This window comes from Ictidomys tridecemlineatus, chromosome 14 (assembly GCF_052094955.1).
Source record: "Ictidomys tridecemlineatus isolate mIctTri1 chromosome 14, mIctTri1.hap1, whole genome shotgun sequence".
Lineage (NCBI taxonomy): Eukaryota > Metazoa > Chordata > Mammalia > Rodentia > Sciuridae > Ictidomys > Ictidomys tridecemlineatus.
The window spans coordinates 9,531,356-9,544,630 of NC_135490.1; the positions used below are offsets into that span (position 1 = coordinate 9,531,356).

Sequence of the window (13,275 nt, forward strand, 5' to 3'; positions counted from 1 at the left end):
CAAACTGTGTGTGTCTTTCCACAATGTCAGAATTTATTGAATAATAACAAATTCCAGGGCTACACCACCTTCATCAGAGGCAATTCACTGAATCCTTGTGGGTCACCTGGTGGTCAGAGCAGGGCAATCACAGGTTCTTTTATTCCAGTCTTGATTTCTAACACCCAAGCCACACAACACTTTACACAATGATACACATGTAGGTTACAGAAAGGCCAAGGAAGGTTTAAGACAGCCACAGGTTCCCAAGCAGAGGCAGAGAGCAGATAAGAATGCAGAGAACCACTGTAGGTGGATCGATAAGATCATGAACCAGCCAAAGAACTTGTTCAGGACACAGAGCCAGCAAAGTGGCAGAAAATCAGAAAAATCAGACAAAGTGCTGGCATGTATTCTAGGCCAAGGACAAGAGGATGGCAGTTTCAGAGTGTCAGTTTGGAGTGGGCCACGTGAGATTGTCACGGGCAGGAGAAACCACACTCTGCTGAAGCCCGAGGACAGAGATTCAGAGGTTCCTCTCTGTAGAAATTTTCCTAGGCAAGGCCTGTGACAGGTGACCAGGTGACAGAGTCAGGGCGCTGCTGTGTCCAGTCTCTGGGTGCTCCTCCTCTCATGGGCCTCGAGTGAGGGGGTTGCTTCATTCCATGGTCTGGTGTGTTCGATAAGCACCGGGGCCTGGTTTTCCCAATGAGTTTGATCCATCCATACATCTAGGTGCTTCTGATTAATTTGATGAGTCACAGGTGGTCATTTTAATCAGCACGATTAGTTTACTTATCAATTTGTGCCTCATGGTTGTGCTAGGCAGGTGGTGGTTGTTTCCTTGTACAAACAAGGTGCGGAGTCATTCCATCTCAGCACTGAAACTCAAAATGGAGTCGCTCATGGCAAGCTGCTGCTTTACTAGATGGAGTGACACAGGTTTCGGCACAGCCCCCAAACCACTGTTCTGGGCATCCTGGAGTAGTTCACAGGAGGGCACAGCCTGCCCTCCACAGGTGCAGAGAAGGGAGACCCTGTACTTACCTCTGGGTCAGCCAGACCTGCAGTTGGGGACACAGGCAGAGAGGGAGGAAAGGGGGTGGGAGGAGGTGTCCAGGAGGAGAGGGTGAGACTCGTCTTTGCAAAACCGGACTCTGTAAGCAGAGGTCCTGGGAGGGTCGTGGGAGATTCCAGAGCTCTCAAATCACTTCAGTGACATTCATATTCATAGCTCGTGTATATATATATATATATAATTTATTTTTTCCTGTTAACTGAAATTCCTCAAATAAAGAAAGTCTAGCTGTCTACTGGTATACAGAGTGACGAAATTTCCAGACGAGGTGGTTTTTGCTACACCTGCCATCATGAAGCACAGGAAAAGGTGAAGCCGGTTCCCTCAATCACATCGCTGTCCCTATTTGGAGGAATGACAGGAGATATATAGGCATCATAACACAGGATGAGTGCCTCCTACAGCTGACCGCAGTCACGCAGAGCCGTTAACACTGATGCTTTCTCCACCCCTCAGGTGAAGTTGGAAGGAGCATCTTTCTGATTCAGCTTCCCCCAGTGGTAGTCTTCATCTCTTCATCTCACCCTCTTTCCCCAGAAATCCATGGTTCTGATGTCTTTTAAGATTCCATGAAGAAACAGTGCCTCAAATCAGACGGTCTCATTTCAAATCCCAGCCCCACCTTACGCTCTGAATGACCTGAGGTCTTTGAATTCTTTAAGCAACAGCTTCTTCCCTTGTAAAGTGGGAATACTAATAGGTGTCCCATTCTTCCTGTGTCACTGAGGATGACTGAGTTGTATGTCATGGGTTGAATCCACCACTTGGCTGGAGACACACTCCCGGCCACACAGGACTTTGTTATGACGATGGGACAATGTTAGAAGATTTGCAGCTACAGAACAAAACTTCCTCATGTGTTTTTTTTTAAGTCAGCACCCACCATCTGTGCACGTGTGTGCCTGTGTGTGTGCTTGTATGTGTGTGTGTGTGTGTGTGTGTGTGTGTTTCCTTGAGACACACAAAACTCGGCAGGGACCATGCTTCAGTGGTACGTGTTCATATCAACCCCAGCACCATGCTGGCTCTATGTGGGCTCCACAGTATGTAAGTTGCTGTTCCACTAGACTCCAGCGCTCTGTTTGCCAGAGGAGCTTGCAAGTGTGCCCATATCACAGAGAGGGAAAGAAAGACATAGAATCAGGACGGTAAGAAAAAGGTTGTGTGTGTTCATTAGAAATTATCATTCAGCCTTTATTCAGGAAGAAAACGTGAGGCCCACAGGTATGTTAAGACTGTCCCAAACCCGCTCACCCGGGTGTGCATAGAACTGTAACTAAAGGTCAGGGGAAGAAGGAACAGGAGTTGGGAGTGAAGAAGGAAAAGGAGGAGGTGCAGGGAGGGTCCTGGTGGCCTTCCACAGCCCGTCCAAGAGGAACGGAGAGGGCTGTTTGGGGTCTCATGAGCCATGCGGTTCCTTTGCTGGGCACTCCTGGGGGTCTGGGAGTGGCCCATACGGCACACTGGGCTGGGAGGGCTGCAGGCCTGAGCGCGATCAAACTGACCTGATAAAAGAATCCGTGAGACTGTTTCCACTTTGGGGCCCCATGGTCTTGTCTCGGTGCTGCGAAGGGCTCTGTGGTGGTTACTGTGTAAAGGACCAGAGGCCTGATTCCCACAGTGCACATTAATGGATAAGGTGTGAGTAGGTAGAGAAGAAAGAAAAGGGCATTGAAAGGGGCATTTAAGACACAATGACTCAACCAGAGAGGACAAAAAAAATGAGAAAAAGTGGTAGTGAGTCGGGCTAGATTAATAACAATAAGAAGCAATAATGCTCTAAAGCTGGTTAAGCCAGGGACTGGGGGGACCTGATGGTCAAGCAATTGACAAACATTAGGAGTCACAGGGAACACTGAGAAGGCAAGCAGACTGTAGCATCAAAGGCATCAACAGGAAGAACGGTTGAAGGCCGCTGGCCGTAAGTTCCCAAGCCAATATTTCGTACAGTGGGGGTTTTCATCAACGTACAGAACTCCAGCATAGAGGAGGGAGGGAATTCTGAACCATGTCCCATCTGCATCAGAGTAAAAGGTGGCTCCAAGGAACCAATCTGTTATTGTTGTTGTGTTGTGTTTTGCTTTGCTTTTGAGAAAAAAGCAAAAGATTTTTTATTGCTTTGCTAGCAAAAGAGAAGCTCAGGGGACTGCTATTGCAGGGGCTCTGATTCCGCCCATCAGGGGGAACAGAAGGCTTTTAAAGAGCTGATTAATTCACTTATTAATTTGAGAGATGTCTTACCTTCTGGTGCCATCCCCGAAATCTGAATTATTGATTCCTAAGGTGGGTGTGTGCTCAGAACAGATATCTCAGCCTAGGATGGGGAAGGAGGTTATCTGTTATTTCCCCCGCCCATGCACAAACACCCCCCAGATTAACTAAGGGTGGGTCAGCGTGGGAGAGGAAAAGAAAGAGAAAGAAACATGGCCATTTTAAAAATAAGTCCCAGCAACACAGCAGCAAGGGCTGTATTCAAAGCATGAAGTGGACCACTGTTCCATTTCCCCACAGTCAATTCCTACCTTACATTTCTATGAAAAATGGGCAATGATATCTCCAAGCTGCTTCCTGCTGAGGGAGGGGGAAGGTGACTTACAGTCCTTGTTCTATCAGGTGGGGCATGGACTTACAGGTGTCCAGCATCGGGGCAGTGCATAGTCCATGGTGGCTGTTGGTGGGAGACAGACAAGGCATACCTAGGGCAGGGATCGTGCTAGGACAGCAATAAACGAGACAGCAGAGCATTACTTTGTTTTTTGTTTTTTTGGGTTTTTGCAAACAATTAGCACAAAAGCAATTAGTATTTCAGCCAGTCTCTGAAAACCAAGAAGATAGTAACTCACTGAAGCTTCAGGCGGGACCCAACATACCTTCAATCTGTGAGTGGAGGCCACTTTGTGCTTTAGGAATGTTACCAGAGTCATTGGAAACATCCACAATATTTAATTTTTATAATGGCACGTATATATCCCCTTGAACTGTAGTTAAAATATCTAACATCAACTGATTTCTGTAAAATAACTTGCTCATTATCATCACCTCTATGTTTAGTAGAGAGATCCCTTTAACTGTGTCATTCAGGGCTCTCTTGGTAAAGCTAGTTAGGGCTTTTGTGTGCCACATCCCATTGTTTAGACCAATCTGAGGGAGAAATATCATGGTTAAATCATCACACAAGAGAAAAACAGACCAGGTTTATCTATGTAGGAGCTTAGGAGGATTTGTTGGTCAATGAGATCAGGCTCGAATTGACTCCGGAAAAATTTGTGACTCTGGGGTTCTTTGTGATAGTTATTTTTAGGCACTCCCAAAGAACCAGATTTTAAAATGGATTATTCAAGTGGATTCCAACTTGTTTCAAAAATTCAGACAAAAATATTTGTATATCTAGTCTTAGCCCTCAGATCCCAGCCTTGGAGACAACCACCAATATTTAATATTTCATTATTTAAGTCTTCGCAGGAACCACCCAGTGATATTCCATCACTGACAGAGCTGATGTCACCTTGTCCTTTGGGCCTGCTGTCATATTGGTGGCCACACATGGGCCACGTAAGAATGGTCTTTGAGGATATGACCAATAGGTTTCTGGCAAATGTGAGAAACTCGGATGCATCAGGAATCTTCTAAACATTTAAAAAATATAAAAAGGATGCATATTGGTTTGTTTGCCTAGTCACTTGGCCTGTTGAATTGCAAATCATGCATGTATGACGCTGTGTGTGTTTTCTTCCAGGGTCTTTCTTTCCTGATTTCAAGCCCTCCGAAACAGTTTTTAAAATAGTATTTTGGCTTGGATACCTAAACAGCTGCATCAACCCGATCATCTATCCATGCTCCAGTCAGGAGTTCAAGAAAGCCTTCCAGAATGTCTTGAGAATCCAGTGTCTCCGCAGGAAGCAGTCTTCCAAGCACGCCCTGGGCTACACCCTGCACGCCCCCAGCCAGGCCCTGGAGGGGCAGCCGAAGGACATGGTCCGCATCCCCGTGGGGTCCGGGGAGACCTTCTATAAGATCTCCAAGACGGACGGGGTCTGTGAATGGAAGTTTTTCTCTTCCATGCCCCACGGATCTGCCAGGATTACAATGCCCAAGGACCAATCAGCCTGCACCACGGCTCGGGTGAGAAGTAAAAGCTTTTTGCAGGTCTGCTGCTGTGTGGGGCCCTCAGACCCCAGCCTTGGAGACAACCACCAAGTTCCAACCATTAAGATCCACACCATCTCCCTCAGTGAGAATGGAGAGGAAGTCTAGAGGACAGGAAAGGTCAGAGAAAAGGGGTGACCCTAGGCTCCCTCCCCACTTCCCACCCTTCCTGCAGGACGAGAGGGCACCATCCAGCACAGGCCCATCTGGGAACGGGGTGGGGGAGGAGACCCAACTCATCAGGCAGCAGGTGGGTCTCCTGGAAGAGGCAGGATGTCTCACCACCACCTGGTTCAAAGTGAGCCAGACGGCGTTTCCCCCAAGCTAACATCTCTCGGTCACTTTCTGAATCTGCTTTCCACGACTGACCCTTTCAACGAAAAACACCATGGGAAACAGAGTTTCATACACAATCCAAAAGACTATAAATATAGGGTTATGACTTCATCATGAATATTTTGAGCACACACTCTAAGTTTGGAGCTATTTCTTGATGAAAGTGAGGGGATTTTATTTTCAGGCTAAACCTACTCACAGCCACATTTGACATTTATGGAGACAGGGCCGAGAGAGCAAGGACTGTAAGATGGCGGCCAATACCCGAACACGTTCTTTTAGAGCGAGTTTTAAAACGCCATCATTTCTGATACAACGAGTTTCTCAACTTGGGTGCAACTGGACAGTGAGATTTACCCTTGGCTGCACTTTGGATATTGTTCCTTGTCCCCTAAAGGGACATTCATGTCTCAGAATGAGACAGAGACACATTCTGTGCCACTGGGCTTGGAGAATGTGCAAAGAACCAAGCAGGAAAAGCATACTTTTCCCAAGAGACATGAGGCTCAGTTTTGCAAATTAACTACTAAGGACAGAAATCCTTCCAGAAGCTACCAGATTATATGAAAGAAAGCCCCTTCTGCAACTTTTAAAGATCAAGAAGTTGGGGTGGGTGCTCATTTCCCCCTAAGGTAAAGATTGCCAAATTACTCCACAACATTTTTGATGTGGCCTAAAAAGACCTTTCTTGACAAATCGCTTACCTTTTCCAGAACTCCAATTTGAAAATACAGAGCTCATTCTCTTTTGACTTCCATTTCTTTTTATCTGCTTGCCAACTGCATACTGAGGTGAGGTTTACCTGGGTTGTATTGGAATGAGCCCAAGGTCCAGGTATATCCTTCCTGAACTTTGAAAGACACTAATGCTCAGCCTTGAACATGGAATGACTGATGGCCAAAGAACTGCCCAGAGCATGAGTTTGCAAACGTTTTTGACAAAAACCCATCTATCCTGGCAAAAGATCCAGTAGCTTATTCAATTTCATCTATGCCTGCTTTCTGCAAGAACCTGGGGAACATGCTATTTTTCAATTATATAAACACCCAATTTTGACAAACCTTAATAACTCAGATGACTGCTAATGACGGAGATGGTAACCATATGTAAAAATTCAAATATGCCTGTCATTCCACATTAAGAACTTAAAAAGTAGGATTTAAGAATTCCAGAGCAGGTTGAAGGGGATGCATAACCTTCCAGCAAGGCTGTGGCCCCAGTATCTTTCTCTTCCTTCCTTGCCGCAAGGTGCTCATTTCCTTAAATCTTTCTCAAAGGCGACTCTCTTTCCACACTGCAACGGATGGTGTACCTGCATGTGGGTTGGGGTTTTTTGGTGGGGTGTGTTTGGATTTTGAGTAGGACTGCTTCCTCAGTGTTATTCTGCCTAGAGTCCTCTGATTGTCCACAGGGACGGATATTTGGCCTTGTGTTCAGAACTTGGGTTCTGGCGCTTAGAAGTTGGCTGGATTTTTAGACTCTCCTGTCCTCTCTGCATGTCCCATAATGCTTCTACCAGATGTGTCCTTCCTATTCTCAAGGCAGGCATTAGGGAGAACTGGAATATGCAGGCCTCACTGATTTCTGCCTTGATAGGAAAGATAAGCTCTGTGGTCCAGAGAGCTTCTTTCAGATTCTGAATTTAGGGGGGAAAAAAATTCACACTTGGCCCTGGTTTCCCCTGCAGAAAGGGTATCCTCATAGGTAATCACTTTTCTTCAGCAAAATGTCATCCCATGTTAGAGATGATCTTTTAAACACTTTTACAGATAAATCTAAATTTTAGATATGGGAAAAAGAAGAGCACCCAAAAGTCAGCACACCACTTCCAATCAAAGTAAACCACTAAGAAATCTTTTGACCATCACATAAAAACCATGGCAATTGTATCCATGTAAAATTGTCCGTAAATAATTGTCTGCTCCACTGTTCTCCAGCACCACTCTCTCTGCGGAGGCAAACTTTACATGTTTTATTTTTTTTTTCTTTTCCCATAGCATGATAACTGGTATAAACATGCCAAGAAATTGGTAATGTCACCCAAAAGTTAGTAACAACGTGGATTAAACAATACACAAGTTATGTTTTACTCATCCACAAAAATATCTGTACTTTTAAGCATGCCAAAAATTATCTAAAATTGTTACAGCTAAACAAATGATTGTCATATTTATACTCACATGTTTACTGTTTCTATTTGGAGTGGGAGGAATTTACCCAGAGTAACAGTGATTACAATGTTTTCTCCAATGTGTTATAAAAAGCATCTGCTCTGGGATTGTCCCGACATCACAAGAGTCGATGTTGATATCGCATGGGAGGGGCAAGATGGGCCTTGATTCATATTGCTCGGGTTGAAAGGGTCCTTGAAGTTCTTTATTCAAAAATTTCCCCAGACTATTTGCAAGGGTTTCAGAAGAGCATTTTACTCACCTTCCTTTTTCTTCTCATTTGCTTCTGGGGCGAGACCTGCACAGGTCCTCATACCCACACTTTAAAATGTGGTTCCTTGGGATTGACTGCAAATTAACCCTGGCAAGTAGGCTACCAAATCCAGTGCAGCCAAGAGCAGGTCATCCTCAGAAATTTGGTATCCACAATTCGAGAAGACCACACCACTTTTTTAGGGTTGATTATCTAGAATGTTGTTCAGACCTTGCAAGAAGGGACAAGTATACCAACTTGGGAGAAGATGGGCACATGAAAGAATGCAGAAGAGGCTGCATAGGCCAAGAATGGAAAACACAGTCGTGGCCAGGACACCCACTGGGAGGTGTGTTGAAGTTATTGATTACCAGCCGCGGTTCATAGGAACACTCCGGAAGTGTATTTTTTTGAGAAAAATGAACGTTAACAGATCCGTTGCTTACTCTCACATATATTCCAACTTTTTTCTTTTTAATTTTATTTGAGTTGGAGAAAAGGGAAGGGATGATAGGTTTTCCACCATGAATTTCAGAGAATGTGTTGAGCATGGGAAACTCATGGATGCCGCTGTGAGAGAAGGGTTCAGAGTGGTGATTGCCAGGTTGCCAGAGACCCAGGCAATCTGAGGCACCTTGGCAGCTGTGCCACTTGCTAGATGGCAGCCCCCTGCCTCTGGATTTTCTTTCCCATATGAAAGCGGCACATCGCAATCATCTTGGTCTCTCCTCTCTTCAATGTGCACCATCACGCAGATCTTCTAGCTTCAGTGGGTCTCTTGTTCATGGCCTGGGGGTGAGAACATTTAGGGGAACTATTTGCTTGGGCAAGTAATTATTCATCCTTTAATGACAGCTACTTAGTCACAGCTGGACAAACATTCTCAGTTCCTTCTGGGGCGAGATCTGCACAGGTCCTCCTGCCAAAAAAGACGCTGCCTCTCTATGTGAACATTTGTTGATGCATTTAAGGACAAGAGCTCTGCTCATCAACAAAGGGGGGAGGGGTGGCAATTAAGGGGAAGTCAAGCAGGTGGAAGGCAAATCTCCTAGAATAAGCCAGGGAAGGCAGAGGTGGCAGAGGTGGCACACATGGAGACATCAGAGCTACACTCACTCGACCCTCTGATCTCTTTTACACTACTAGGACTTTTAACCATGAAACCACCTGTACACAGCTCCCGCCGAGCCCAGTTGGAACACTGTTGCGCCTGCTCCGTGTCTACAAACTAAGCTGTGGAGCAGGGCTGAGTCCACCATCTTCCAAAAGCAATGGCAGCAGTGGCCTCTGGCCCTTCAAAGTCCCTGCAAGATGAGTGAGTGGAAATGACTGTCACCCAGCTGAGCCAGGAAAACAAGTTAGGATGTCAGCGGAGGACCCTTGCCGGGGTTGCCATCAACACAATCTTATTTTTGATCCCCAGACCCAAATGTCATGTGGGTGGACTGGGAATCGCTGCATCTGCTCTGGGTAGGACAATGTCATTTCTTCTTCGCCACTGCAGCCGGATTATGGGTTCTCCCACCTGCAGGGAAGGCTGCGGGGTGGCAGGGGGCTGAGGGGCAGGGCATTTAGTGGTGTTTTGCTGCAGCTAAGAAGCAAGGAACTGCCGTTAGGCTGGAAGCTTGCTCATTTCAAGAGGCAAAATGATTCCTTTTCCTTTTCCTGTGGCTCAGGAGTTACTACATTATCTCCTTCCATATCATGTCAGGGTGGACATGTTATAATCTGGAAATAATTTTGGCCAGACTAGGAAAGCTACAGACTTCATTAGATAAAAAAAAAAAAAAAAAATCTTAAAGCAGATGTATACTGTATTTAGAGAAAAATATGCCGAGGGCATGGGCCTATTAAACAGCCTGAATACAGCAGGTGCATTTGAATGTGAAAGAGAAGATATGAAGACTGAAAAGCCCAATGTGAGTCTCTTATTTTCATCCATGACTTTGCTTTTTATTTGTCCAGGTGATTTCTCTTATCTCGGGACATTCCCATGTGGCAGAAAGAGAAGCAAGGGCTTCACTTGGCATATGAAGAAATAGGGGAGTGAGCGGAGGGGTTTCTTTGAATATCCCCATATTCAGCCTCCACCTCCTTTTTCAAGGACACCTCCATGTCCCCGAGGTCCACAACCTCTAACTTTCCTGTTTTGCTCCTCCAACTCTAACCCATAATTCCAGCTGTGTTGGCACCTGCTCTCCTGCAATCTCTGGCAGCACAGTATCATCCCAGGGGCCAAGTGCAGGTTTGTCCCCATTTCTCTCCGTGGCTACCAGACAGGACATGTAATTCTGCTCCTTCTCCCTAGCTGGGACACCACGGAGTTAAGGAAAAGTTAGGACAGGAGGCTCTTGGTTTGCTCAGTTTGGTGGCATGTAAGCCACAGTCAGCAGTGACTGTCACCATAAGGTCCTCAGGAACACAAAGGTCCCAAAGGGAATCACGGGAACACTCCTACTCCCAGTGAGCCTGCCAGTCACTGTGGACACTGATGGTCAGCAGCAAACTACCTCCCAGTGCCAAGCACTGAACTTGGCATGAAAACCACAGAGAGGCACAGACAGTTCCCAGCTTAGGAGCTGGATGGGTTCCAAGTTCACCTGCCTGGAAATCAAGAATGATTTTCCAACAGGCATTGTTACACATGGGGAGAGGAGGGCTGTTCCCAGATGAACCAAAAAATAAAAGTCTATTTAATGTTCACCAAGACTTGGCAAACTTTTTCTGTAAACAGCTAGATAGTAAATGGTTTAGGCATTATGAGCTTTATGTTCTCAATCACACATATTTCTCTGTTTGGACTTTTTGGGGGTAGGGGAGATCATCCTTTAAAAATGTAGACCCATTCTTAGCTTGAAAAAAAAGGGGGGTTCGGGCCAGATTTAGCCCATGAGGATCAATTTGCCACCCATCACAGCTTCCAGCACAGTACAAATAATAGGAAAGAGTTTGGGGTGTTCAGCATATAAACATTTTTTAAACATGTCATTCATTGACACATCTCCACTTAGCTAAATCAATGCTCCCAACCTGCATGAGTTGCTAGGCAAAGTGACAAGTTCAGGTCCCAGGGTGATTTTCTGAGCAGGTGCAAAAAGCAGAGGTGAGACTCTCTGCACTCCATCACTGGCCCCCGCAGAGCAGACAGGTCCACAGGAGCCCAGGTGAATGGGTGGCTGGCTCAGCCCTTCACCTCCTGGGTCTGACTCGGAGAACAGCCACAACTACATGCTCCTTGACCAAGGCTAACCTCAAATTCCTCCCAGGCCCTTGGGAACTGCTAAAGGAAAGGCCCACAGAAGTCTTTGGGGGCCACACTTGGCTCCTTGGAGAGTCCTCCTGACCACAGTGCCCTGTACCGGGCATTTGCAAGCCCTGCCTGGAGCTCACTAAGCGTCATGGGGTACAAACGGAGGGCATCTGCCAAAGGACAAACATAAGGAGGAGCTCTTCTCCTCCTCTTCTTTTCCTATTTTTTCTTTTTTCTGTAAGTTGGGGGTCCCCTAAATGGGAAAGACGTGGTGTTGCTATGGGGAAATGTAGTTGGCCCTCCCAGGCACCAAAGCCAGGTTCTGAGCGAGGCGTGTGCTGGGGAACACATGCCCTTCCCACATTCCCAATTGGAAATAAGCTCGGTGCTCATGGCGCCCGGCAGGGTGCCCGCAGTACTGAGGAGCCGCTTTCACTGGGCCTGGGTGCAGTGGGTGCAGAACTGCTGAAGAAGGACCTGGAAACATTGAGGCTCTTTTAATGACACTGCCGCCTCCTTTGAGTACAAAAGGGGAGCTTTGGATGAACACTGTGTGGCAGGGTCCCTTCCCCCTCCCCTGCTCTTGATCTTGCCTTTCCCAGCCTCCTGTCCTGTCCCATAACTCCACCCTGTCTCCATAACTCCACCCTGAACTTGCTACTGACTTTACAAACCATGTGAGATGTTGGGGTAGGCACCCCTCCTGCAGTGTTGGGGTAGGTACCCTTCTCCGTGGAATGTTCTGCTCTGGGTGACAGGACGGGGCTTCCCTAAATAACAGCCCTGACTCAGTGAATTCTGGTCCCTGCAGCCTCCCTGCCCAGGGCGGGGGACCTGTCCACAAAGGTGAGGACATTCCCAAGGCCCCAGTCCTCAAGAACATTCACCCTGTCCTTGCATTGCTGTCTCTCTGGGCTTACACTGTTGGTTCCAATGAAGGTGCAACACTGTGTGCTGCCAGGTGTTAGAAAACAGCTGGTAGTCAGAGCGGTTCCTGGTGTTGCTGACCACACTCCCGGGGTGGGCACCTCTTCCTTTGCCAGTGGTCTCTGCTTACTCTGACTCTGTCTTGCAAAGTCACCTTCTGTCCTCTGGCTCCTCATCTTTTGTCTCTTGCCTTTAATGTTTCTTTTCTGTTGGATTTTCCCTTGGGGCCTTCGAGGCCTTAATTCATCCTTAAAGTAAACCTGGCTTCTTTAGCATTGGGCACAGGAGGCACACCCCAGGCAAAACTGTCAGCTAGGCAGAGATGTTCCTCCCTTCTGGGCTCTGCTTCTTCTTCCTGTCCCCACCAGCCCATCTGTGACTGGGACTTCTTCACTCCCCTTGTCCTTGCATTGGGAACTTTTCTGTCCCAAGAAAAGAGTCCCCTCCCACCGAGTGTGTTCTGGTTTTTGCTGCCATGGCTCCATGCATCTGTAGACCCCCGTGTTCGTCGCAGACCCATCATTACAAAGCACTGCAGACTGGGTGGCTGCCGCCAGACATCTCCTGTCCTACTGCTCTGGAGGCTGGAAGTTCAAGGTCAAGGCAATAGCAGGTGGTTTCTTCAGAGGTCTCTCCCTGTCTTACGCCGTCTGTGCGTGCACAGGTCTCTGTCCTAACCTCCTCTTCTCATCAGAACACCAGGCTTATTATAGCAAGATCCACTCTCGTGACCTCTCTAAAGACCCTGATTTCAAACACAGTCCCAGTGTGAGATAACGGGGGTCAGGGGTTAGGATTTCCGTAGAAATTTGGGAGGCACTCAGCTCACCCATCTGAACCTTCCCTGCTCTCCTTTCTTCCAATAACAACAACAAAAAAAGTATCCATCATTCTTTTCCCAGATCAGAAGGGCAAATCCGGCCCTTTCTGATTACCCCAACCCCTCCCCAAGTTCTTACACCAATTCTCTGTAAAATATATTTGTCAATTAATCGTGCGCTGTATTTTTTAAATCCATATCTATTTAGTGTACTTTAAAATGTGAATTGCATACAGTGCATATATAGGTTCTGTCTACTCAACTAGATAAAAACTCCTGGGGAGCGTGAACAGCCATGTCATTTAATTGGACTAA

General features: G+C 46.8%; 1 protein-coding gene across 6 annotated transcripts in view; it reads left to right on the plus strand.

Moving 5' to 3' along the window:
- The window catches only part of Adra1a (adrenoceptor alpha 1A), an 88,441-nt gene extending 77,775 nt beyond the window's left edge, over nt 1-10,666 (plus strand). For 3 of the 6 annotated variants that reach the window (XM_078030861.1, XM_040292555.2, XM_005339882.4), the window contains one exon: nt 4,794-10,666. In XM_078030861.1, the coding sequence (XP_077886987.1) occupies nt 4,794-5,311 (518 nt within the window). In that variant the 3' untranslated portion in view covers nt 5,312-10,666. The remainder of the gene's footprint in view (nt 1-4,793) is intronic. The other 3 variants (XR_013430198.1, XM_078030862.1, XM_040292568.2) reach the window with 3 other exon arrangements.
- The last annotated feature ends 2,609 nt before the right edge of the window (nt 10,667-13,275 follow it).